General features: G+C 34.8%; 1 protein-coding gene across 1 annotated transcript in view; it reads left to right on the forward strand.

The window, feature by feature from the left end:
- Positions 1–26,137, forward strand: part of LOC131434399 (tyrosine-protein phosphatase 99A) — a 229,007-nt gene that overhangs the window by 95,735 nt on the left and 107,135 nt on the right. The window contains exons 3-5 of the mRNA XM_058601071.1: positions 1,005–1,183; positions 8,997–9,123; positions 9,221–9,344. Of these exons, the coding sequence (XP_058457054.1) occupies positions 1,005–1,183; positions 8,997–9,123; positions 9,221–9,344 (430 nt within the window). The remainder of the gene's footprint in view (positions 1–1,004; positions 1,184–8,996; positions 9,124–9,220; positions 9,345–26,137) is intronic.

The raw sequence follows: 26,137 nt of genomic DNA on the forward strand, positions 1-26,137 counted from the left end.
ATTTTAGATTAGACATCTTTCTGCTACTTTTTTCTTCGTTATTATTTTATATTTTCTATCGGCGTCGTGTGCTGCAATTCTACAATTCCACGAGATGCTTTTTTGATAAAGTGCCAACGCCTACACCAAATGCATAAATTTGGCATCAGTCTCAGAAGCTTTTTTCTATTAAAAAAAAATGCGTCATCAATTTATTTGCATCAAATTTAAATAGCGAAATTACATATTCATCAGCTATTCAACCGAAACGAACACTAATAATTTAAAAAAAATCGCTTCTCATCTTTAATTCATTATTGGGGGGAGGAACTGTGTGTCAGACATTTTATATTTCCAGCCGAAACTCGTTAAAAATAAACAAATGAATTGAAGCATTAATCATGCGTCCGCTCCGACACAATGTGGGTTCACGCCAGGGTAGAAAATATAATTATTCTTTCTGAATAGAAAAAAGCCTGAATTTCCCAAATCAGTCTCCCGATGTTTCACAGGCTATTCTGTATTCTGTTCGCAAAACTTCACAACACTGTGAAAAGTTTCTCAAAAACTATTCCTACGCAAACCACGGCAAACGGAATTTTATTCAGCAGAAATAAAATTTGATTATTGAAAATACTTTCCACTTGCGTTCGTTTTTTTCCGCCATGGCTTTCCTTTCTGTTGGCCGCTAGCTAGCGGCCAACCAACCGAAAAATGCTTCTTCAATTGAACGGAACGAATATCTTCCCGACAGCTGGAGTGCGCGAGATAGTTTGCCGACTTCGGCCGTCGGACTTCCCAAACAAAACAAAACAAAAACAGAAAAAACCTAACGCTATTTTTCCACACTCGACATAAAAATTAATAAATGCAACAAACTTCCAGTCAGTCGTATCGTACATGAAAAAAAACATCCGAATATTTTTATCTGCATCGCAGTAGTCCAAGCAGGCGACGGACAGAATTGTTGGACCGCATTTTTCATAGTTGTTTTTTTCTCTCTCTCTCTCTTTCTCTCCTGGTAGATATCGAAAACATCCCGACGGTGAAGCAGGTGGCCGTGGCGGGTACAAACGTTACCCTGGCTTGCCCGGGGGTCAGCGAACATTCACTAGTCGACAGGCTGGTCTGGCGGACGACGCGAATCGTCGCCGAGTACACGAACGGGCAACCGTTGCCGTCGCCGGCGGTCAGCAATCAAAGGGTGAGTAGCAGCCAAACCCGCACTCGAAGGTCCTTCGAATTTCAGGCCGGTTTCAAGCTTTGGTTCCCTCTCGAGAGTTTCGGTTCAGTTAACAAATCATAAAGTTTCTGGGCTCGGTTGGGTCGCAGGCGGATCATCGCGTGCAAAGCCGAATGTGCCGAATTCGATAAGCGCATCCGAAGGATTCCAGGACAGGCCTCAGGAACCAAAAAATCGAATTGATTTATCGGAATTTGCAGAACTTTTGGGCCATCGGGTGCGGATTTTAGGAACAACAAATTTGACATTCTCAGGGTTCGAGAGGCTATGAAACATAAATGTGTGAAATGATAGGTGTCTTATCTAGTTGCCTAAGGTTTTCGTTTTGTACTTTTCACACCTTTTTACATCAATCACAATTTTGGCTTTTGTTTTTTATTTTCTGTTCCCCTATTTATAATATTCTTTCTTCTATTTCTTATTTTCAGTTTCTAATTTTGAATAATAAATTCGTTTTTCAAAATTGAGTCGTCAGTTTTCCAATTTTCAAAATTACAAATTTATCAAGTTTTCCTTTGAAACTTCTTAATATTGGATTCTATTTTTACCAGTTTTCACCTATTTAAAGAGAGATTTCTATTTTTCCACCTTTTTTCTATTTTCTAGATTCCATTTTCTTCCTTCTTCTTTCCTTATGATTTTCAATTTACATTTGCCAATATCATTTTTCTATTTTCTGTATTTCGTTTTCTAATTTCTACTTTTAATGTTCGGTTTGCAATATTCAGTCTGCAAAATTCAGTTCCACGATATGGAATTTTATTTATAACTTTTTTCTTGCATCTGTTATCTATTTACTGTGTCCTGTTTTCTTTGTACTTCCTGCGAATATCAATTTTCAGTTCAGTTTTTTGATTTTCAAATTTTCATTTCCAAGTTTCATTTTTCTACTTCTATTTTCTGTTATCTTCAATGTTCACGTTTTAGTGTTTCATGTTTAATTTTAGTGAAATGGAATTCGAAATTCGAAGCTTCAAAAATGTTAAATTTTTAATTCTACCTGCCAAATATCGGATACAAACGTTTTTCAATTTTCAGCTTTCAAAAGAGATGTCTGTTTTCTTTTTTCCGTTTGTTTTTTATTTTCATTATTATAATTTCTGTTTTCTTTCATTTTCTCCTTTTTAGACCTATTTACTCTATTTTGTGGTTATCTCTACTTCAAACATAATTTTGCCTTTGTTTTCTATTGTCTTTATTTCTGTTCTTTATTTTCTATTACTATTTTCGTTTTTTTTTCTATTCAGCTGTTTGAATCTAACTTTTTGTCAATTTTAACTCTAAAGAGAGATTTCTATTTTCTGTTTGCTATTTTTCATTTATTCGCTTGCTTCTTGTTCCTATTTTTAGTTTTTCATTGTCAATTTATAATTCTTAAATTTCAATTTAAATTTGCGAATTTCTATACTCCGTTTTCAAATTTACAAAATTACAATATGCAATTCGAAATTTGAAGCTTCAAACATATAAAAATTTTATTCAGAACTGCCAAACATCGGATTCTAACGTTTTCCAATTTTCTGCTATTAAAATTTTTAATTTTAAATTCTTACTCCATTTTGTTGTTATTTCTACTTCAATAATAATTTTGCCTTTGTTTTCTATTTTCTTACATCCATTTCTGTTCTCTCTTTTCTATGACTATTTTCGGTTTTCTATATTTTATTTTCTTCTCCTATTTTCAGTTTATAATTTTTTATTTTTTATTTGCAATTTTCATTTAATTTTCCGAAATTAAAATTTAGAAAATTTCAGTTCGTAAGTATTAACTAACAATTTACATTTACAAATTTTATTCTGATATTTCTATTTTACGTTTTCTGACTTCAATGTTCACTATTCAGTTTTTAATATTTAATTTTCATGAAATGAATTTTGAAAATTGAAGTTACGAACATGTCAAATTTTCATTTATAGCTGCCAAATATCGGATTCTAACGTTTTTCAATTTTCATCTTTTGAAAGAGATTTCTGTTTTTTTCCGTTTATTTTTGTTTTAGATATTATATTTTATATATATTATATATTATTTCTGTTTTCTTTAATTTTTTTCCTTTTTACATCTTTTAACTCTATTCAATCATGAGGTTGCCCGTGTTTTATATTTTCTTTCATGTGTTTATGTTCTCTGTTTTCTATTACTGTTCTCCTATTTTCTGTTTCAATTTCTGATTTTAGATTCGTAGTTTTCATTTTTCAATGTTTAGTTTTCAGGTTTCAATAATGATTTTTCGATTTGAAATTAGAAATTTCAAATTTATCAAGTTTTCCTTTTAAACTTTTTAATACTGTATTCTATTTTTACCTCTTTAAAGAGAGGTTTCTATTTTACCTCATATCCACTGTTTTCTAACTTCTTTTTCCTCCTTCCTTTGATTTTCAATTTTCATTAGCAAATTTTATTTTTAAATTCTCTGCATTCCGTTTCCACCGTTTGATTTTTAATACTCAGCTTGAAAATGTTAATTCCACTATATAGAATTCGAAATTGGTAATTTCAAACGTATCAAATTTTTATTTATAAGTATTCTCTTCCATCTATTTTCTGTTCTTGTTTTCCATTTTTAGTTTATAATTTTTGATTTACGATTTGCATTTCTAAATTTCATTTCCATATTTCTATTTTCCTTTTTCTGTCTTCAATGTTTTAACTATTCAGTTTTTAATATTTAATTTTCGTGAAATGGATTTTGAAATTTATAGTTTCGAATATGTCAAATTTTCATTTATTGCTACCATTAAGATATTTTAATTGGAATTTTATTATTTCTTCCCTTTTTACACCTTTTTACTCTTTTTTTGTGGTTATCTCTAATTCCATCATCATTTAGCCTAGGTTTTCTATTTTCTTTCATTCATTTCTGTTGTCTATTTTCGGTTTTCTATTTTCTTTATTCTTTCTCCTATTTGCAGTTTATAATTTTTGATTTTCAATTTGAAGTTTTAATTTTTCAATGTTTAGTTTTCGGTATTTAGTTTCCCGATTTGATATTAGAGTTTAGAAATTTATAGTTTTCTTTCAAAACTGCCTGTTTGATTCTAACTTTTTATCAATTTAAACTCTAAAGAAAGGTTTCTGTTTGCTATTTTTCATCTATTTTCTTTTTGCTTGCTTCTGTTTTCAGTGTTTCATTTTCAATTTATAATTTTTGATTATCAATTTACATTTGCGAATTTAATTTTTCTAATTTTTATACTCCGTTTTCTATTTTCAATATCAATACCCAGTTTTCAAAAGTGACAAAGTTTCAATATGGGATTCGAAATTTATGCTTCAAACATTTTGAATTTTTATTCATAATTGCCAAATGTCGAATTCTCACCTTTTTCAATTTTCAACTTTTAAAAGAGAGATTTCTGTTTTGTTTGGTTCCATTTAATTTTTATTTTCAATTTCATAATATAATATTTTTTCCTTCTTACACCTTTTTACTGTATTTTGTGGTTACCCCTACTCCAATAATAATTTTGCCTTTGTTTTCGATTTTCTTTCATCTTTTCCTGTTCTCTTTTTTCTGTTACTATTTTTTGTTTTCTATTTTATATATTCTTTCTCTTAGTTTAAATTTATGATTCACAATTTGCAATTTTCATTTTTCAATGTTTATTTTTCAGTTTTTAATATTGATTTTCCGATTTGAAATCAGAAATTAAAAATTTCATGTTTTCCTCTAAAACTAGCAAATATTAGATTCTAAAATTTTTATGCATTATTTTGCTATTTTTATTTGACTTTCTGGTCACTATTCTGTTAATTTTGCATCTTTCTGCATGATATTAACTCATTCTGCTTATTATTCAACTATTCAAGTTCTGGTTTCTTTCATTTCTAGTCTCCTATTTCATAAGAATGGTTTTGTTCGACCTTCATTCTTTTGATCGTTTTTACATTTACTCGATTTTTACTCCTTTACTAGCTCTGGATTCTTCCATACGAAGCTCACTAATTCACTCGACTTGCACTAATTTTCTTTCATTTTCATCTCCGATTTTTCTACCAGATTTTTACATTTCCCTTGCTATCTTTTACTCAATGCCAATTCTCAAATTTTATTGTTAATTTTTTATTCGATTTCAGTGATTTATTCAATTTTCGACACATTTATTCGTTTAGCCAATTTTTACTCGTTACTTTTTCACCTTTGAATATATTTAAAGCTTAGTGATTTAATTCCTTACTCTCTTTTTTCATTCGATTTCTATCATTCAACTTAAGCAATACTTTGTTTCTTGTCATGTATTGTTTTACTTGTTTGTTTACTTATTTTTTTAATTTTTTTGCTTTGTTTGGCTTCAAATATTCTACTTGAATTTAATGTCTTTACCTTCATATATTTACTTGACTTTTATTTGTTTTTTTTTCAGTTTGTACCAAAAGCACATATTTTTTTTCGATTTCTTTACGTTTTTTTGTTATTTCTCCAATTTTTTATTTTCAGTTTATAATTTTTGATTTTAAATATTTAGTTTTCAATTTATATTTTTCAATATTCAAGTTTCAATATTTAATTTTTAAATTCGAAATTAAAAAAATTCTCAACTATCAACTTTTTCTTCAAAACTGCTAATTTTAGATTCTAACTCATTTTTCAACTTTCGACTTTTTACAGAAATATTTCGAATTTCTGTTTTCTATTTTTCATATTTTTTTCTATTTTCTTATTTCTATTTCTAAGCCGAAGGCAAAACGTGAAGAAATCGATATTTTTTGTCGTTTCACTTTTTCACTCTACTGTTGCTCTTTTTACTCACCTTTGATCTTTTTTCTGTTTAACGTCTTTCTTCTCAACGTTTGCTGTTTTTTCTCTTTTTACTCTTTGATTCGACTTTTGTTTCTTCAGTCGACTTTTTTCAAGTCCCAACTCTGTGATAATTTTTCCGCATGTTTTCGTCTCAGCTTCATTTTAATTTTTTCCAGTGTACTTTTGCTTTCGGTGCCCATGAAAAGTAATTAAATAACTTGTCCTGTTTCTTAATTTGGATTTTTTTTCTTCGACTTTTTCACTCTTTTTAATTCTATTAACCAGTTCGACTTTTTAGTATGGCTTTTGCTTTAGGTACCAATGAAGAGTAATCAAATGACTTGTCCTTTTTCTTAATTTCGGTTTTGGTTATTTTCTTCTACTTTTTCAACTCAGTGACTCTTTTTAACTAGTTTAACTTTTTAGTTCGGTTTTTGCTTTAGGTACCGATGAAAAGTAATCAAATGTCTTGGTTTTTTCTTAATTTCGATTTTGGTTATTTTCTTCTACTTTTGCACTCAGTGACTCTTTTTAATTTGGTTAACTAGTTTAACTTTTTTCGTTTGACTTTTGCTTAAGGTAATGATGAGAAGTTATCAATTGTTTTGTCCTTTTTCTTAATTACGATGTTGGTTCTTTTCTTCTACTTTTTCACTCAGTTACTCTTTCTAGTCCTGTTAACTAGTATAACTTTTTTCGTTTGACTTTTTCTTAAGGTAATGATGAGCAATTGATCAATTGTCTTGTCATTTTTCTTAATCTCGATTTTGGTTCTTTTTTCTACTTTTTCACTCATTTATTTTTTTTAATTTGTTTAACTAGTTTAATTTTTTTGGTTTGACTTTTGCTTAAGGTAATGATGAGAAGTTATCAATTGTTTTGGCCTTTTTCTTAATTTCGATGTTGGTTCTTTTCTTCTACTTTTTCACTCAGTTACTCTTTCAAGTTCTGTTAACTAGTTTAACTTTTTTCGTCTGACTTTTGCTTAAGGTAATGATGAGAAGTTATCCATTGTCTTGTCCTTTTTTCTTAATTTCGATCTTGGTACTTTTTTTTCTACTTTTTCAGTTTAGTTTTTGCTTTCGGTACCGTTGAAATTTAATCAAATGACTTGTTCTTTTTCTTAAATTCGATTTTGGTTCTTTTCTTCTACTTTTTCACTCAGTTATTTATTCTAATTCTGTTAACTAGTTTAACTTCTTAGTTTAGTTTTTGCTTTAGGTGCCGATGAGAAGTCCTGTCCTTTTTCCTAATTTTGATTTTGGTTCATTTTCTTCTCCTTTTTCATTCTGTTATTTATTTTAATTTTTCTGTTAACTAGTTTATTTTTTTCGTTTGGCTTTTGTTTTAGGTACCGATGAAAAGTAATCAAATATCCTTTTCTTTTTCTTAATTTCGATTTTGGTTCTTTTCTTCTACTCTCTCACTCAGTTTTTATTTTAATTCTGTTAACTATTTTAACTTTTTCGTTTGGCTTTTGCTTTAGGTACCAATGGGAAGTCTTGTTATTTTTCTTAATTTCGTTTTTGGTTCTTTTCTTCTACTTTTTCACTCAGTTATTTTTTTAAATTCTGTTAACGAGTTTAACTTTTTAGTTTGGTTTTTGCTTTAGTGTTGTCCTTTTTCTTAATTTCGATTTTGGTTCTTTTCTTCTACTTTTTCACTCAGTTACTCTTTTTAATTCTGTTAACTAGTTTAATTTTCTACTTTTGAAATAGTTTTTTTTGTAGAGATTTCTGTATTTTTCCATAAGTACTCAACCTACCAATGAAAGTTTTGAGCATCCATAGATGTGCTGAGCTAGATCAACCATCGTGAAAATTTATTGCTTTTTCCGTCCCCGGCGTTGGAGCAATAAATCCGTTCCATAGAGATTGTTATTGATTACAGGACACTTTAATTTGGCCATCCATCCGAAAAACCCGTACCCAGAAGGCTTTGCCTGCATTTGCGCTGCGAACTGTGGCAGCCACATTTGAGAGTATTGATTCGATAAATTTCAGTTGAAACAATCAATTAAGGTCAAGATGATGCAGTTTAAATCCAGAGTCACAATTCCATCCTGAAAATGGAGCAGTGTGACAACCGGTAAAAAAAACCACTTGGCGCAAGTTGAAAAAGTCAGAAAACAATCAACGGAAAGAACATCTGCTCTTTGTCTGGGTGCTCGAGACACCAACCACCGGGTCAAGTTTATGACTAAATTGGATTAAAAGCGAAGCACTAATTACACATCGAAGTTGGCGTAGTGGTCCGCAAACCCCCTTCCGGAATTTCGATGCCAAACAGAGGGGGTAATCGGATCTAGCCCCCTCCCCTACTAGCTGTTCAAATCTCATTCATTTGAGAGTTTTTGACGGATTGCTCAACCCCTACCGTTGCTGTAAACAAAAAAAGGATGCTGAAAGGACGAAACGGGATGGTATGAGACTGAGAGAGAGAGGAAGAAAAAAGCTCATTAGGTTATTCGTCGTCATTTGAGGTACTTGAGCACCATCAGAAACAGATGCTGCCTGTAACCGTCCTCTACTCGGTCGGTCGCTCGGTTTTCATCGTCACTTGGCTGCTTCGCTTCCAATTAAATACGCACATAAACACACACACACACATACATCTAACCGGACCCGTTGACACATCCGGAGCATCATAAAACTTGTTAACATGGAAATCTATCTGGTCCGGCACAAAAACAAGATTAATGACCGGTTTGTGACAGTCGTCGTCGGTTTGGCTGTGTCGGATTTCGATTGTCTTTCAGTGGATTTCAATTCAAAATCATGCCGTTCCTACCCTGCCCAACGTTATCCACCCTCCCGGGAAACCCTTTTCCGAGCGAAGCTCGCCGAAGCAGCAATTATGGAGTTTTTGTGTGATCTTGTGATAAGACGCACCGGAACAGCACACACGAATAATCACTATCATTATCGGTTACGGCCGGAGATAGTTTTTTCTACCTTAGTTCCCCGGGAGAAAAACTCGTCGCATTTTCTTCTCATCCACTCATATCTTTTTTGCTTCTTTTTTTCTTTCAGACTACGCTGCTACCTGATAATTTTAGTCTCCACTTCGGTCCGGCCTTTGCGACCGATACAGCCGAGTACAGTTGCCTTGTGAACGACCGGCACAACCCGGAAGCCCTGGTGGACCTGCTGGTGCAAGGTAAGGACAAAGAATTGTATGAAAATAATGCTCTCATCTTCATTAGCAAAGATACTAAGGATTGTTTTTTTTGCTACTGTTTGTCTCTGTTTTGCAGATGTTCCCGATCCACCCGGGCGCCCGATGGTCATCAGTTTCACCTCCCGGTCGGTGGATCTGTCCTGGGCTTACTCGCAGGATGCACGAACTACGCCAATCACCAATTTTATTATCGAAACAAGGTGAGTTTGTGCGTTGTCGGAACGTTTCTCTACTGAAGGGTATTAAATAGATTGTGATTGAGTGGTCGGTGGTACCGTCCGTCTCTTGATTGTGTGTAAGTGTACCATTGATGGGAACATTCGAATAACGTTTGCGTTTATAAAAAAATGGACACAAATTTCCGATTTTTTATATTTGACGAAACTACCCGTGCAACATCAATCATAGTAACCCATGAGTCAGCAGACAAATATTGACAGCTCTATTAGTCGAACTCTATTCTTGATGGCAAAAACAAAGAAGCAACTCCGTTCAGAAGTGTCGAAAATATCTACAACATCTTGGCACTATGCAACGACAAACAGAGCATTGAAAGAAAGTCCGGTTCCGGGCGGCCCACGACTCTGACCGTCAAGAAGCTCCAAAGGAAACTGAAAAGGAAGACCGAGGAAAAAGGCAATGACGAAGCGGCAGCGAGAAGGGAATGTCAAAGTGGCTCTTCTTTCGCTCCGGACTAGCCGTGAACGGGGAAATTGCGTCGTTCATCAAGAAATACCATAAGGGCGAAGACGCGGTGTTCTGGGCGGATTTGGCATCGACCCACTACTCGAAGCGTTTGTTGGAGGAGATGGACCGGCCGGCGGACCCGTCCAACGTCTCCCATCTGCGTCGCATCGAGAATTTCTGGGCCAATCTGAGGAGTAAGATCTACTACAACAATTTTGACGCAAAAACTGAGGAGAAATTGATAAATGAAATTGAAGAAAGATTTCAAAAACATGCCTACACGCATGTTTTCGTCCGCCATGGCGAAAGCTCCGTTTAACTGCCGGAAGGCCGCTCGCAAAGGCTTAGAATTGTTGTGCTTTATATGGGAAATTTATCAAATACATTTATCCGAATCCGAAAAAAGCTCTTTTTTATAATGAAAACGTTACAAGAATAAAATAGATTGCAGTGATTTTTACACTAGTTTAGTAGTACTTACCGGTTCAAATTCTACTCAAGTCCTGTGCTCAGGGCACACAGCTGTTTACGTTTCGTCTTCGACTCGTCGGTAGTTCCTAACAGTCTGCTACGCGATTAATGTTGAACTGCTAAGTGGTACAACAGTTCGCAATAAACTGTTATGCACTGCGACAACTGTCGAAGACGTAACCTAAAGTAATCACTAATAAAAAGTGTTGTTCGAATTCGAAAATTTTTACCAATTATGGTAACTTGAACTTACGTATCCTCCGCATAAAAAAAGACCTCAGTGTATTACTTTGTGACGTTTACGTCACTTATACAATTATATCTCCGGAAGCGTAAGTGACAGTCATTTGAACTTCGAACTTGATTCACCACCCAGAAAGTAGCTTTCAAACGAGCCTGTTTGTTAAAATCGGCTCAGCCATCTCCGAGAAAATTGTGCGAAGAAAAATCTTTAAGTCTGAGTCGAATGGTATATGACAGTAGGGATCTTCGGAGGTTCGATTCCTAGTCGGAGTCTTTTTTTCCTAGCAATTCTATTATTTTTCTATTAGAGAAAGGCAAAAAGTGTTGAACGTTACGATGTCAAACACTATTCACGAGATTCCCCAGATTTAGCCCCTAGTGACTATTTCCCTTTTTTCGTTTTTTCCTTTCTCACATAGAAATGTTATGCAATCACTGTGAAAACCAACTTTTGAACCGAAGCCCGGATGGCCAAGGGTCATATACCATTCGACTACGCAAAATGTCTGTGGGTGTATGAGTATGTGTGTATGTACGTATGTGTGTATGTAACATTGTTTTGCACTAACTTTTCTCGGAGATGGCTGAACCGATTTTCACGAACTTAGGTTCACAGGAAAGGTCTAGTGGTCCCATACAAAATTCCTGAATATCATCTATATCCGACTTCCGGTTCCGGAGTTATGGGGTATAATGTGCAAAAATATGAAAATATGTGTTCTAACTTTTCTCATAGATGGCACGATCGATTTTCACAAACTTAGATTCAAATGAATAGTCTTGGGGTCCCTTACGTAATTCTTGAATTTCATCCGGATCCGACTTCCGGATCAGGAAATATAGGGTAAAGTGTGTTAAAAAGTTTATACCAGCGCTGAAAAGGGCGAAAAACCGTAAAAAGTTTTCTAAATCGACCTCAAATCTTCTGCAATTGATAGTTTTTATAAGTAGACGGTCAAACAAACCGACTTCGGTTTTAAGAATCGAAGAAAATTATTTTGCATTATGCCAAAGTATTATATATGATAGTATGATTGAAATGAGAAAGGCATCATTACACAAATAGGTGGATTAAAACAGGTTTTTCTCATTTTCTCTGATCAGATTTGAAAAAAAAGATGGAAAAGATTTGTACCGAATGATGAAGTCATCGCTGAGACTGAACCGTTTTTTTCTGGCATTAAAAATGCCAGGTGCCAATTAAAAAATGTCGGTCATAATTTTGAACGTCATTTGTTGATGGGTTTATATAATTTAACTATCTATTCAAACAAATGAGGCTACGTCGTTTATATATTTCAATAGTATATCATAGGTGTGAATTGCGTGCGTGTGTTTTCACAAGCCAATCACAGCTTACCATAACGATGTCATCCTTTCGTCCAATTTGCGCAGTATAAACTAATCGCACAAAACGGAATCTATAAAAATCTATAAATATATATTTTTCCTTACCCAACCATTGCACAGTAATCCGAGACGGCAAATTAGCGTGCCAAAAATATGTTCACTATTAAATATTAGTTTTTGTAGTTGGTGTCTTCACAAAAGTTGTTTGTAATAAAATAGCGCTCTTTTTGATGTACAAAATTACTAGTTTACTTATTTAGATTGAAATCGGAAACCTAACATTCTTAATTGAACTCGAAAACGATTTTATTGTACAGCAAAGGAAATTTTATTTTGAACAATTTTGCTGAAAAAAGCATTGATTTTATTTGATCGAGTTACATCGATTTTCCCGGGTAAAAGAAGGGTGGCTCCTGAAAAATCACTTTTTGTTCTAACTTTCTTTGTGAAATGTTATATGGAAAAATTGTCTTCAAAAGAGTTGTTGAACTAATTATTGCGCACAGTTTTTCTGAACTAAGCTTTTTCATATGAGCTGCCAGTAAAAAAGTTAGGATTGTTTTTTCATCAAAAACTAGTCAAACTTCAAATATCAATATTCATTAGATGCCAGATCGATAAAAATATATCCTAAGTGGTTCCTGAAAGGTAAAAAAGAGAGTAAAAATTTGAGAGAAAATTGGAAGGGTGTTATTTATTTATCTCATTTAAATTAGTCTTAAAAGTACCTTTAAAAAAACTCTTAAACGCCTTAACGTAGTTTTTGTTTGTCACATTTCTCGAATGTACAATATTTGGAACACTTGTAGTGCTAATTTGATACTATTATTTTGCTAAAGGAAGTATGTTGATACGTTGAGGCGTTTAAGAGTTATGCGATATTTTTGAGTTTTTTAAGGTATTTTTAAGACTAATTTAAATGAGTTAAAAAAATAACACCCTTACAATTTTCTCTTAAATTTTTACTCTCTTTTTGACCTTTTGGAAACCGCAAAGGATACATTTTTATCGATCCGGCATCTAATGAATATTGATATTTGAAGCTTGACTAGTTTTTGATGAAAAAACAATCATAACTTTTTACCGGTAGCTCATATGCTTAGTTCAACAAAACTGTGCGCAACAATTAGTTCAACAACTCTGCTGAAGGCAACTTTTCCATAGATCGTTTCACAAAAAAGTTGTAATTTTTCAGGAGCCACCCTACTTTTACCCGGGAAAATTGATGTAACTCGATCAAATGATAAGATAAGGAGGTGCTTTTTTCAGTAAAGTTGCTCAAAATAAAATTTCCTACAACTTTGCTCTATAATAAAATGGTTTTTGAGTTCAATTAAGAAAGTTAGATTTCAGATTTCAATCTAAATAAGGACCACCCTAGTAACTTTTTTCATCGATAGGAGCGCAATTTGATTACGAACAACCTTTGGGAAGACACCAACTACAAAAAACTAATATTTAATAGTGAAAATATTTTGGTCGCGCTAATTTCCCGTTTCGGACCACTGTGCAATGGCTGTGAGTGAGTGGATAACGAAACTGAAAGTTACAAGAACGTGTTGATGATTCGGAGCAGTGTTTGGCCATATTTAAACGTAACAAACCGAAATTTTTGCTTCGATATGTGACAATGGATGAAACATGGATTCATCACTTCACTTCGGAAACAAAACGACGTGTCATCTGAGTGGACAGCAACTGGCGAATCTCGTCCAAAGCGAATGCACATCAATAATGTTTATCGACTACCTTGAGAAAGGAAATACCATTAACAGTGAATATTATATAGCATTATTGGAAAGTTTGAAGGCTGCAATTGCAAAGAACAAACAAAAAAATGTCGTTTCATCAAGACAACGCTCAGTGGGAAAAAACCCAGGAAACCCGCAAAGAAACCGGGAACCATGGAAAAAGGCAACAAACAAGAGTGTTTCTTATGTAAAAAAATCCAAGAAATTCAATGGAATGGCTTATAAATGGCCGCACGAATCGCCATCCTGCTCGTTTTACCCCAAATGCCCAGCAGTTTTAGGGTTTTCTGTAGTATTTGTTCTGTAACTTGAAAAGTGCGGTCGAGTGCTGTCTACTGAAATAGCTTGTTTTTATGTAAAAATGTCTGGAGAATCGAATGGAAGAACCCACACTGGCCGCACGGAACGTTTTGGTGACTATTTTACCCCATTTCCTCCATTTCATGATATCTTTTTGTAAATCGTCCTTGAATCTCGGTAAAACTTTTTGGAAGTTTACTAAATCTAGCTTATCTTATGTAAAAAAAAGTCTGTAGAATACTGGCCGCACGAAACGTTTTGGTGGCTATTTTACCCCAATTCCTCCTATATGTGAAATTTTCATCTAAATCACCCTTAAGTCTTAAGCGAATCACGTTGAAAGCTTACGAAAAATTTCTTATATTATGTAAAAAAAGTCTGTAGAATCAAATGCCAGAACTTATACTGGCCGCACAAAACGTTTTGGTGGCTATTTTACCCCGATTCCTCTAATATGTGAAATGTTCATCTAAATCACCCTTAAATCTTAAGCGAACCACCTTGAAAGCATACAAAAACTATCTTATATTATGTAAAAAAGTCTGGAGCATCGAATGGAAGAATCTATACTGGCCGCACAGAACGTTCTGGTGACTATTTTACCCCAATTCCTCTGTTTCATGATATCTTATTGTAAATAGTCCTTAAATTTCGGTGAAACTAATTGGAAGTTTACTAAATCTAGCTTATCTTATATAAAAAAGGCTGTAGAGCCGAATTGAAGAATCTACACTGGCCGCATGAAACGTTCTGGTGACTATTTTACCCCAAATTCCTCTATTTCATGATATCTCATTGTAAATCGTCCTTAAATTTCGGTAAAACTAATTGGAAGTTTACTAAATCTAGCTTATCTTATATAAAAAAGTCTGTAGAATCGAATGTCAGAACTTATACTGGCCGCACGAAACATTCTGGTGACTTTTTTATCCCAATTCCTCTATTTCAGAATATCTTATTGTAAATCATCCTCTAACGTATTGGAAGTTTACTAAATCTTGCTTATCTTATATAAAAAAGTCTGTAGAACCGAATAGAAGAACCTACAATGGCCGCACGAAACGTTCTGGTGACTATATAACCCCATTTATCCATTTCATAATATCTTATTGTAAATCGTCCTTGAATCTCGGTAAAATAGTCATTGAAACCTTTCGTGCGGTCAGTGTAAGTTCTTCCATTCGGTTCTACAGACTTTTTTTCCATGAGATAACCTAGATTTAGTAAACTTCCAATGAGTTTTACCGAGATTTAAGGACGATTTACTATAAGATATCGTGAAATAGAGAAATTGGGGTAAAATAGACATCAAAACGTTTCGTGCGGCCAGTGAGGGTTCTTCTAATCGATTCTCCAGTCTTTTTTACATGAAAGTAGGTTATTCCAGAATACCGCACTCGACTTCTTTTCAAGTTACTGAGCGAATGTGGTAGGAAACCCCAAAACTGCTGTACATTTGGAGTAAAACGAGCAGGATTGCGTTTCGTGCGGCCATTCTAAACCATTCCACTGAACTCCTTGGACGTTTTTACATAAAAAACGCTTTACTTTGTTGACCTTTCTCAATCAGTTCATGAGTTACAGAATTTTTTGCGGGTTTCCATAGATTTTTTCCGACGGTGCAACGCACCGTGTCACAAGTCAATCGAAACAATGGCAAAACAACATGAATAGAACTTCGAATTGGCTCCCACAATCCACCGTATTCGCCAGATTTGGCTCTCACCGACTACCTGAAAATATGCTGGCCAGTACGAAATTTTGCACGAATGAAGAGGACACTTAGGCCTATTTTGAGGCAGAAGATAAATCGTTCTACTAAAGACGTATTGAAATGTTGGAGCGACGCTGGAATGATTTCGTTGCTCTTGATGGAGATTACGTTGATGAATAAAGTTAATTTTGAACCAGAAAAAAAAATTGTGTTCACTTTGTTAGATCCGCGTAAAAAGCGCATTCTGTTGTTTCCTTTCATCTATCGAACAAACCTGTGATCTTAATTCGGCTTTTACTAACATTTTGCTACAATTACAGGTCGCTTGCCAGACACGGATTTTTTTGTATGAATTTAATTGGATTCTTCAACGAAAGTATTTTTTGCTACCGTTATAGGACTCTAATACGCAATGAGGCATATTTTACTTCATCAAAATCAGATTTATTTTTTAAAAGCTGTCTTCTGGTTTCGAATGCAACACGGAATCGTGTCACTCTGCTTGCCATGATAATTCCACCACGATAACCTGTCAGGAAACCGTCGTCTCCCAGTGGAAAACCTGTGCCAGAACAGCAATCATTTATGCATAACATGAGCCAGCAAACTACCACCGAACCAAACCGGCAAACCGCGTCACCACAATGCTATACGGAAAATAAAAAACCCAGCCAGCAAACCGACAACCTCTTAGGTTAGGTTAATCATTACAGAGGGAACCACTTTTTGGCGGCAAAGAGCCATTATTTTCCGCGTATTTCCCGCAACCTGGAGCACACACACACACACACTGGCAGTCGTTTCATCAAATATGCATTTATGAAAATGGGATAGAAGGCGAGACGCGCATATGAACAACAAAAACCAGCCAAGAACAAGCTGCTCGGGATTTAAATATTTGATTTTCCAAGGAAGAGCACACGTTACTCGCAATCGCAGCACCTGGCCGGGGAATGCTCCTCCTCCTCCTCCTCCTCCTCCTCCTCCCGTATCAGTTCTATTTGTTCGGTTGGCTTTTGTTTTGAGCGGCGGTTCCCTTCATATCAGACAGAAAAATTTTAACAAATAAAGAATTTCCCATTTCCGCTCCGGTCGTAGCTCGTTGAATATTTAAATCCTCTCAGCTGTGACCACGCTGCCGGTGTGCGGTTCCGACGGCATCATCTTACTTTTATTTTTGCCGTCTGCGGGGGAGGGGCTGTGTGTGTGGGTGTGTGGGTGCGAGTGCGAGGTACGAGGTGAAACCCACTAATAGTTAAATGTATGAAGAATTTATATTTTTCATCAGCTTGTGTTGAGGGGTTTGTGGAATCCGAGGGGGAGGGGAAAGTGGGCGACAGTATCAGTTGGACTTGGAAAATAAATTTTCAACCCGTCTCACCCCCCAGGGGAGTGCCACTCGTTACCCCCCGAGGGGTGCTTCAGAGAAGAGATATTGTTATCATTTGGAGCTCCAGAGCACGAGCCCGAGCAGCAGAGATGTAGAAATCTTATTGCAAAGAAAGGCAAACAGAACCAGAAGGCAGGCAGGCAGGCAGGCAGTATTGCGCTGTCAGCATAAGCTTCTGCCGTAGAAAGTGAGCATGAAAATTTATTTATTCAAGGCAACCAGTCCCAGGCCAACCGCACAATGAATAGAACCTAGTCGGAGCAAGTTTAAAATAGTACCCACCATTTTGTTCTGCCAACAGTTTCTCTCTGATCTACCGAAATGTGAAATATATATGCTTCTGCACTTCTTCGTATCAGGCCCGTTAGCATTCTGAGACTCAGAGTTGCACTCCAATCCCCGGAGAATGTTTCTTCCGATGGAAACATGACAAAAGGATTTTATTTCACCACTCGTAAATTAATAACCTCCATAAGCGACTGGATGCGTCTCAACCGCATCAAGCCACCCGGAGGCATCCGACGCAGTAACCATCGGCTTTTTAATTATTAGCTTCAATGTCTTTAGTCTGCGTCGCTGAGCTGAGCGACTCATCAGCGTGACAGTTCCTGACAAAACGCCGTCGTCAACCGGGGGGCGGCGTTAATCCCCGTGTGTTTGCGTGGTTTGGTTCCGAAGCGAAACAACAAAACCGCCGTCACCACTTGCTAAGCTCGTTAAGAGTTCATCGCGGAACGCCACCTGCGGTCGTCTCCTACTGGAATGGAAAGGCACAGATAAATTACCCGACCTTCATCATCCGTCTTCCCGGGAGGTTGCGTTTTTTTTTTTGTTCGCGTGAGAACCAGAAAGGAGCCGCAGTGCAAACACGAACAGCGAAGTCAAAGGATTTCTTTCAATCCTGGTACCGTTCGGAGCCGGTCGTCGTCAACTACTACTACCACTACTACTGGGTCACAGCAGGCGGAGAGGATTAGAGAAATAAAATTTGGATACCGGAAGAATCCAGCACCGAGCCGTCGATGCCTACTACACCAATATAAATAGAGCTCGGGAAAAAAATTTCATCCAAGTCGTAAATTTGTTTGTAACCCGCTTGCAAATAAATTGTCAGCTCACTTGGATCAGATGGGACTACTGACAAGTGCAGAAATAACAGACGACGGCGGCATTACGTTACGTTACGGTGATCCAAGCAAGCGTCCGGGTGGCCTAGTCTTACTTGGAATCAGGGAAGAAGGGTCTGGTTTTGTTTTCATCACAAAGTTACGGCTGGTTTGATTCTGGTTGTTGTTGTAAATCTGCGTAATTTGGAATGTGGTTAAAATGTTATTCATTTTGAACGTGCTATGATGAGTGTTTAGAATTAAATTAGTCTAAATTAGCGTGTGTGTGTGCGCTATCAACCTATCCCAAGATTCGCTGTTCAGCGGGTTACAGAAATAAGATCAAACAAATTTCGATAGTAGCAAATCGTGTTCCAAAGAGTATCGTTCGATCGACCAGCCCCGCCTCAATGCAATACTGATATCAAATGGATTTAGACATTACAGATAGAGGTTTGATCTCATGCCGATGGCTAGCAACCGGCGTGTATTGAGTTCATATTTGTTGTTCTTCAGTTTCATGTATATCATTAGCATTTTTGGGTCTTACAAATACTTCAATTTAGGCGAATCTAACATTGATAGTTTGGTTCCAATTCCAATTTAGAAGTCATCGTATGTTCCCAGATCAATTTTTGATAAATCGATGAACAGTTGGTTGGTATATCCGCGTTAATGCCTGGGTAAAAAGACCTCAGTGTATGTTCAGTCGTTATGATATCAACTGGTTATGAAGACTCATGAATTTAGGGGAAGATTGGTAAAAAGTAAGACACTGGAATAAATCAGACAAATCTGTCGATTTTCAAAGAAGGGCGAATCTTTCAAAAGTAAATAAATCGAGTTGCTCTCTCCTACTAATAGATGCTTTAAAATCCTACAATTTTGCCTAAACGCTCGGATTCTACAAAAATCTTAATCTTTGTAATACAAAGAACTAGAAGAGCGAAACTGTCATTTCATTTGTTTACATAAGTTGCTCCATTGCTAGTAAGGAAAGGCGAAACTATTTATTTTCGTTATTTAAGATGGTTTCTGAACGTTTTACTGCTGGAAATAGTAAATGAGACAATAAAATTTTACCCGCAGATTAGTCTTAGCCGCGGAAAAATTTAACAAAATTTGAGTTGAAAAGTTGAGTTTCAAATCTGTTGAGATTTCCGAAACTCAACCTTTCAACTCAAACTTTGTAAAAATTTTCCGAGGTCCGGAGGGCCGAGTATCATATACCAATCGATTCAGCTCGACAAACTGAGCAAATGTCTGTGTGTATGTGCGTGTCAATATCTGTTTACAGAATAAGAAGGCAGGGATCTCAGAGGTGGGAGCGGATCATTTCGTCGAAAGCCATTTCGCCAAAAGTCGTTTCACCGAAAGCCATTTCGCCGAATGTGTCATTCCGCCGAAAGGGTCATTTCGCCGAAAGAGCAATTTCGTTTACAGCGCATAATGAATTAGAAAACTGCAAATTGTGATTATTTATCAAAATTATCTATTTGTTTTTATGTTCCTGGATAATCGATGTGGCACAGCCACATAACCGAAACCAAGATGGCTCGGCTGCACAAAGCCGCCGGGGCGACGCCAGCCGAGCGGCGGCCTCTTGCATACAAACCTGTAATTGCCTCGTTTGCCCGGTCTATTCAAAGCTAGGTTTCTTTACTTCAGTTATTTTATTTCATTTGCAATATTATGAAATAAAAATAATTTAAAAAAGAAATTAAAAAATCATTCAAGTCTTTCAGGATTATTCCAGAAGTACGATTGTAGTTCAACAAAACGGGAGTAAAAATTATCATTTTTCATTTGTCTCTATTTCAAATCAAATCCTATATGAAGACTATTGAAGAATTCGGTGAAATGACCCTTTCGGCGAAATAGTGTTCGACGAAATGCCATTCGGCGAAATAACCCTTCCGGCGAAATGACCCTGCTCCCTTAGAGATGGTAAAACCGATTTTGATCGGACTGGTTCCAAATTAAAGGTATTTTTATCAGCCAGAACGCTATTGGTTTCGTTCTCTGATTCGTTGTTTACTTTTAGAGTTATATCAAGTTTTTTGTCAAAATTTGCAGTTTTTTAACAATATCTGTCACAATTGACCTCCAGAACAAAACACCTCGTTGTAATGACTTTCAAACAGGCCATAGTTTGTTAAATTTCGTCCAGTTTTTGAAGGAGATATTGGCATTTTGTGAAAATGAACTTTTCTCTTTATCCCGGTAAAAAAGACGTTTAAAGCGTTTCATGATAAATCGATGTTTGGAAGCAAAGTGAAACACGATTTTGTTTTTCGATATTTTGCTACTATTCTTTTATTTCCTGTTTTCTTATTTGATTTGATTTTCTGTCGTATATTTATTCCCGAATTTAACCAATTTTCGTTCTTCAATTTCCCTTTTAGCTTATTATGTTTTGTTTTCATTATTATTTCAGATTTTTTTTTGGTTTTATTATTATTTCTAAATAAAGATTTTTCAATTCGTCTGTTTTTTGCTATTAATCTAATGATTTTTTTTTTTTGTATGTTTTAATTTTTTTCGTTTTTCATTATTATTTTGTCGTTTATTTATACCCGGCTTTAACCAATTTTCGTTCCTCATTTCCTCTTTTAGCTTATTATATTTCGTTTTATTTTTTGTTTTTCCGATTAAAGCTTTTTTTAATTTGTCTGTTTTTTGCTATTACTCTAACCATTATTTTTTGTTGTGTTTTCCTTTTGAAATTGATGTATTTTATTTTTTTGTTTTTCATTATTATTCTGTTGTTTATTTATACCCGTCTTCACCAATTTTCGTTTTTCATTTTCCCTTTTAGCTTATTATATTTTGTTTGTTTTTTTTTAATTTCTTCTTTATTTTGTCTGTTTTTTACTATTACTCTAATGATTCTTTTTTTTCTGTATATTTTCCTCTTTAAAATTTACTTTTTTATTTTTTCGTTTTTCTTTATTATTCTGTCGTTTATTTATACCCGGCTTTAACCAGTATTCGTTTCTCATTTTCTTTTTTAAGCCTTTGTTTTATTCTTTTTTCCGATTTAAGCTTTTCTAATTTGCTTGTTTATTTTCTATTACTCTAATGATTCTTTTCTTTGTATGTTTTCTTATGTGAAATTTATGTATTTTATTTTTTCGTTTTTCATTATTATTTTGTCGTTTATTTGTACCCGGCTGTAACCAATTTTCGTTCTTCATTTTCCCTTTTAGCTTATTATGTTTTGTTTTTTTTAATATTATTTCTGATTAAAGCTTTTTTAATATGTCTGTTGTTTTGCTATTTCTCTAACGATACGTTTTTTATTCTGTATGTTTTCCTATTTGAAATTTTCGCATTTTATTTTTTCGTGTTTTATTATTATTCTGTCGTTTATTTATACCCGGCTTTAACCAATTTTCGTTCTTCATTTTCGCTTTTAGCTTATTATATTTTGTTTGCTTTTTTAAATTTCTGATTAAAGCTTCTTTAATTTGTCTGTTTTTTACTATTACTCTTATGATTCTTTTTTTCTGTATGGTTTCCTATTTGAAATTTACTTTTTTTATTTTTTCGTTTTTCTTTATTATTCTGTCGTTTATTTATACCCGGCTTACTGGTTAATTCGTTCCTCATTTTCTTTTTTAAGCTTATTATATTTTGTTTTATTCTTTTATTCCGATTAAAGCTTTTTTAATTTGCTTGTTTATTTTCTATTACTCTAATGATTCTTTTCTTTGTATGTTTTCTTATTTGAAATTTAAATTCTGTTGTTTATTTATTTGAATTTTACGTATTTTTTTCATTTTTCATTAATATTCTGTCGTTTATTTATGCTCGGATTTAACCAAATTTCGCTCCTCATTTTATCTATCAGCTTATTATATTTTGTTTTTTCTATTAAAGCTTTTTTTAGTTTGTCTGTTTTTTGCTATTACTCTAATGATTCTTTTCTTTTTGTATGTTTTTCTATTTGAAATGTATGTATTTTATGTTTTCGTTTTTCATTATTATTCTGCCGTTTATTTGTACCCGGCTGTAACCAATTTCCGTTCTTCATTTTCCCTTTTAGCTTATTATATTTCATTTTTTTTTCGATTAAACCTTTTTAAATTTGTCCATTTTTGCTATTACTCTAATGATTATCATGTTGCGTTCTTACCGTATTATATTATAGAAAACTTTTAATGTTTCTCCCTTCTCTGATTGTAATTCGATCAAAATTTCTACATTTTCATTCCTTCACATTTTTTATACTCAGTTATTCCATGAGAACAAAAAATCCTATACGATTTCTCAGAATTTCGTAATATTTGGTACAGTCGTTCTTCGTCGAAACCCGTATTTTGTCATTAGGGTGATCATTTCCATGTTCGAAAATTATTCGATTTTATTTCAAAAAAACTAGTTTTTTATGATAAATATGTGAATTTGATGAAGTAGAAGTTTTGTGTTTGAAAACGACAATTGAACATCTTTTTAGCGGTTTTCATGGTCCTGTATTCTCTTTGTTCTTCTCATATTCTTTTCTTTCTTTTATTTTGTTACTCTCTGTTATTTTTTACACTCTGTACTTTCTTACTATCGTTTCTCTCCATGTCTTTTTTACTCTCTGTACTTCTCTTAAATTGCATTACTTTCATTATTTCCCCTACTCTCCAGTTTCTCGTTTCATTTTTCTACCATTTGAATTCTTTTTACTCGTTTGAAGTTTGAAATCAGTTAAGGAACAGATTTCATCACCATTTTTGTAAATCCTTTTTTTCAACTTTACTTTTAACAATTTTCACTTACTTTTGCTGTTTACTTTTTCATATTGTGTTTAGTTTGATATTTTTTTCTAATTCTATTTAATTTATTTTCCTATTCTTCGTTTTATTTTCATGGTTTTTAGCTTGCTTTTGAAGATTTTTCTTAGTCGTTAGTCTTTTACTCGAATTTCAATCTTTTTCTAGGCTAAGAGAACCCTTCCGATGTTTATTCTTTCGCACTCTTCATTATTTTTATTCTTGAAATGAAAAAAAAGAGACTGTAAATTTAGTTAAGTATTTGATTTCGTCTCTGTTTTCATATACTTTACATTTTTTCTTCACATCTTTTTCATCAATTTTCTACTTTCACTTTCTTTTTTGTTTAAATACAATGTGATATTAAGTTTTATTAATTTGATTTTATTAAGACGAAACGTAAAAACATCGATTTTATTTATTTTTTTCACTCCGAATTGATCTCACAATGTTTATCTTACTTTCAAAGATTTTCCTCAATGGTCAGTGGGTGTTTCAAATTTTAATTTTTAACTAGGTTTGAAAACTCTCAGTGTTCAATCTTTCGCATGATTTTCGATTTTTTTTTCAAATCTTATTCTGTATTTATGACGTCTGATTTCTGAGATTGATTTTTCTATTAGGAGTTCTACGAGTTTTGTTTGCAATTTTGAATTTCGTATTTGTTTCTTGATGTTTTGTGTTACTTAAAATTTTAGTCTTTCTAATGAAGGAATCAGTGTTTTTACTTTTAGTTTTATATATATATTAATTATGTCTGATTTCAGTTTTCTGATCCAATCTCTGATCCATTGTCGGATACGTCACTTATACCATTATTTCTCGGAACCAGAGTAGTCATCAATTTGAGCTTAAGCACTAACTTAACTGTAGTTTTAAAACGAGCCACATCTGGTTGGAATCGGTTTAGCTGTCTTCAGATAAATTGAAGACGCAAAAAAACAATTGCGTTTTGTCGGTTACGGTCACTTATACCATCATAACTCCGGAACCAGAAGTGATAGACTAGTGATCTTTTAAACTAGCCTAAGCTTGTTGATATTAGTTCAGCCTAGCTGCGAGAAAAATGAGCGATAATAAAACGGGTGTTTTGTCAGAGATCTAAATTCGGAGTATTGAGCTCTTAGTTTGGAAAGTTTAAATCTTAAATTAGCTTCGAACTGCCGCCGACAGGCATTTTTCTACGCTTTTCGTACCCGTTTAACAAAATGGAGTTAGCAACGGAACTACCCGAACGAGGGCAGCGAGAATCGCTGACGACACGTTAGCATCGGCGCCGACCCGACGGGACAGACAGGAGCGCCGACGGAGCATTTTGTACCTGAGGGCATCGATCCGTGGGAGCGGAGGAGCGTCACGTTGACTAGAAAGTGCAATTCGGCAGTATGAACTGTAGACATAATCGAATGAAAGAATAAAGTTTAGTTTAATTCTAGGCAGTGAACGAAGTGGTTGTTCTTTTTTAAAAAGAGGTTTAGGTAAGGAATTATTTAACTGGAGGCTCCGGCGAGATACTCCGAAGCGGGAACAGGATAAAGTGATAGTGCAGTGCAAAAATCTTCAAATCAGTGTAACAAAAATCTTAAGAAAATCACTTGGAAAATAAGTGTTCATTGCTGGTTCAAAGAGCCAAGTTGCATATGCTGGTTAAAAGAGCCAGGTCTGGCTATCACGAAAGCGAGCTACGAGACACCGAGGATACCTACCGGACCCGATCGGCACCGCTGGCCCGAAGTAACGAATAGTAAAACGGATCCACCAAACGTGCCTGCTCGTAGATTCCCCCGTTTGCGGAGGACAGCCACAACAAAAGTCCAACCGATGTTGGCCGCAACTAAGACACGGTCTTTTATGTAAGTAATTAGTTATACAATATATATATATATTAGTAATTTTTGTTAAGAAACGAACGAAGGAAAATCTAGAGATATTGCTCAAAACCAACGGAAATAAATAGTGTTTTTGTTCGCATTGCCACCATTAAATTAATCGTGGAAAAAAAACCAAGAAAATCCAGAATACTGGTAAAACTAGTGGAAAAAGTGTTCATCAGTCTCGGTTAAATTCTTATTTCACAAAATAATGGCAAATCCAGTACCGAATCCGGTTGCTGCACCACTGACGATGCAACAATTCATTGATCTGGGAAAATTACCAGATTTCATTCGAGATTTACAAAATTATGATGGCAAGCCAACAGAACTATTAGCATGGCTAACGGATGTTGAGGGCATTTTCTGTATGTACAGAGATGCACGAGCCACGGAAGCGCAACTTGAATTAATCGAGCGCTCCGTGAGACGAAAAATCAGAGGCGAAGCAGCCGATATCCTTAATTCAAATAACATTGTGCATAATTGGCAACAAATAAAATCTACGCTGCTTCTGTATTACAGGGATAAACGTGATATAAAAACGTTGGACTTCGAATTAACCACAATAAAAAAGAACTCAAACGAAACTTTAGGCAGTTACTACTCCCGGGTGAACGAACTACTTTCATCCATAGTAGCTCAAATCCAAACAGAAGAAAAATTGGCCCCACACGTTAATTCACATATCGATTACTTTAGAGAAAAGGCAGTAGATGCATTCATTCGAGGCTTAGAAAAACCTTTGTGTCAGCTACTAAAAACATTTAATCCAAAAACGTTAAATCAGGCATATCAGTTTTGCCTAGACTACTACAATATGGATACTAGATCGGCACCTTTCCGAAATGAACATTTCACCCCAGCTCCCAAACCAAGAGATTTGGAAATTAATAGACTTCCTCCCAGACCACATCCACGGAGATATCCACCTCCACCAATTCCAGCCCCTAGAAACTTAGGCTTTCCACAGATGCCACTATTTGGCAGGCAATATTTCCAAGCCAATCCCTTCACCCAGACCAGGCCTCAGTACCAACCCAATCCGTTTCAAGCACCCCCACGACCATGGGCTGCAAAACCATTACCAAAACCCGAGCCAATGGATATCGATCAAAGTGTGAGAACACACAATGTAAATTATGGCAACAGGCCATCAATGGATCTTAAAAGACCGCCGCCAATGTCGGGGCAAACATATCCGTACCCCTTCAAAAGGCAAGCTCACCCGGTTGATACAAATTTTGATGATCAAACAGATGATCTCTATAATTACGAATATGATTATTACAATGATCTATATCCATATTATGATATTCAACCATCAGTAGAACCGGAACCAAAATT

The sequence above is a fragment of the Malaya genurostris genome, chromosome 1 (genome assembly GCF_030247185.1).
Source record: "Malaya genurostris strain Urasoe2022 chromosome 1, Malgen_1.1, whole genome shotgun sequence".
NCBI lineage: Eukaryota > Metazoa > Arthropoda > Insecta > Diptera > Culicidae > Malaya > Malaya genurostris.